At 49.0% G+C, this 1,560-nt stretch overlaps 1 protein-coding gene across 1 annotated transcript; it reads left to right on the top strand.

Annotated features, from left to right (window-relative positions):
• Positions 1-445: 445 nt before the first annotated feature.
• LOC136351428 (uncharacterized) lies at positions 446-953 on the top strand. Its single transcript, XM_066303529.1, has one exon. It carries the CDS (start codon positions 471-473, stop codon positions 951-953), a length of 483 nt encoding a protein of 160 aa, XP_066159626.1. The 5' UTR covers positions 446-470.
• Positions 954-1,560: the final 607 nt, after the last annotated feature.

Here is a 1,560-nt window from a genome sequence, read left to right as displayed (position 1 = left end):
CGTCCGCAGCGTCAGTTCTTCAACAACAATGCTGGCAACAACATCCGTAATCAAGCTCCACGTCCTGTTGCAGCCTCGACACAGCAACAACCTGCCAAGAGGGAGCAAGGCAGCAAGCCCGTGGTGTGTTTCAACTGTGGAGACCCAGGACATTACGCTGACAAGTGTCCGAAGCCTCGACGTGTGAAGGTTGTCCCTGCCCAGAGCAACTCTACCGCACCAGCGCCAAAGGCCCGTGTCAATCATGTTGCTGCTGCAGAAGCTCAAGATGCTCCAGATGTGATTTTGGGTACGTTTCTTGTTAACTTAGTTCCTGCAACAGTGCTTTTCGATTCTGGTGCTACACATTCATTCTTATCCATGAGTTTTGCGGGAAATCATGGGATAGAAGTAGTGTTTGCCGTTTCGGAGTGCCAAAAGAGTTCATCACTGACAACGACAAGCAGTTCGACTCTAACAAGTTCAGAGAAATGTGCGAAGGGCTTAACCTGGAAATCAGGTTCGCGTCGGTCGCGCACCCACAGTCAAATGGGGCAGCCGAGCGCACAAATGGTAAGATCCTAGAAGCACTAAAGAAAAGGCTTGAGGGGGTAGCGAAGGGCAAATGGCCGGATGAAATGCTGTCTGTTCTCTGGGCCCTTCGGACGACCCCCACAAGGCCAACCAAGTTCAGCCCATTCATGCTCCTCTATGGCGATGAGGCAATGACCACGACAGAGCTAGGGGCTAATTCATCAAAGGTGATATTCTCTGGGAGCGAAGAGGGGCGCGAGGTATCGCTCGAACTCTTGGAGGGGGTAAGAGTCAAAGCACTCGAACACATGCGCAAGTATGCCACAGGCACTTCGGCAACTTACAACAAAAAAGTTCGACCGATGGAGCTGTTGCCTGGCCATCTTGTCCTAAGGAAGAAGGCGAACCCGGTAGCCGTTGGCAAGCTTGAATCGAAGTAGGAAGGACCGTACCTCATCAAACACATGTCTAGGACGGGATCCTTTCGACTGGCGACACTCGAAGGCGAAGAGTTCGACCATTCCTGGAACGCTGCATCTCTCAAGCGTTTCTATGTCTAGAACGGGTGGCACCCAAATCGCCAACTTGTAAAAATGTACATACCATTATGTAAGCCTTTCGGCACTATGTAAGCCTTTCGGCACAAAAATACAAAAAAAAAGAGGAAAATGAAAAAAGAAAAAAAAACTGGATGTAGGGCTATTATCCATCCCGGAGGCCTGAACCAGTATAAAATCTTTGTGTCTTTCGCCTTTTTATTTGTGTAATTGATTATTTGTGGAAAAACCCTAAGACAAACGCCTGATCAGCGAAAATACCGGGGGGGGGGGGGGGGCGAAACGAATCGGCCGAAGCATCGCTCGCCGAATGTTGAAACCGTAACAGCTTGTTTCGGGAAACAACTAACCGAACACCATTGCACTCGATCAAAATGAAAGCACGAAGTGCTTCCTCCAACGTAGAATAAAATGGATCGAAAATGGAAGCCGAAAGCTGAAAAGTCAAAAACATATTTCGCTAATATACGCAAAGGGGTCGACACGTTCC

Source organism: Oryza sativa, chromosome 8, assembly GCF_034140825.1.
Source record: "Oryza sativa Japonica Group chromosome 8, ASM3414082v1".
In the NCBI taxonomy this organism is placed as follows: domain Eukaryota; kingdom Viridiplantae; phylum Streptophyta; class Magnoliopsida; order Poales; family Poaceae; genus Oryza; species Oryza sativa.
The sequence above is the reverse complement of the archived record's forward strand: the minus strand, read 5'-3'. Positions and strand labels throughout refer to the sequence as shown.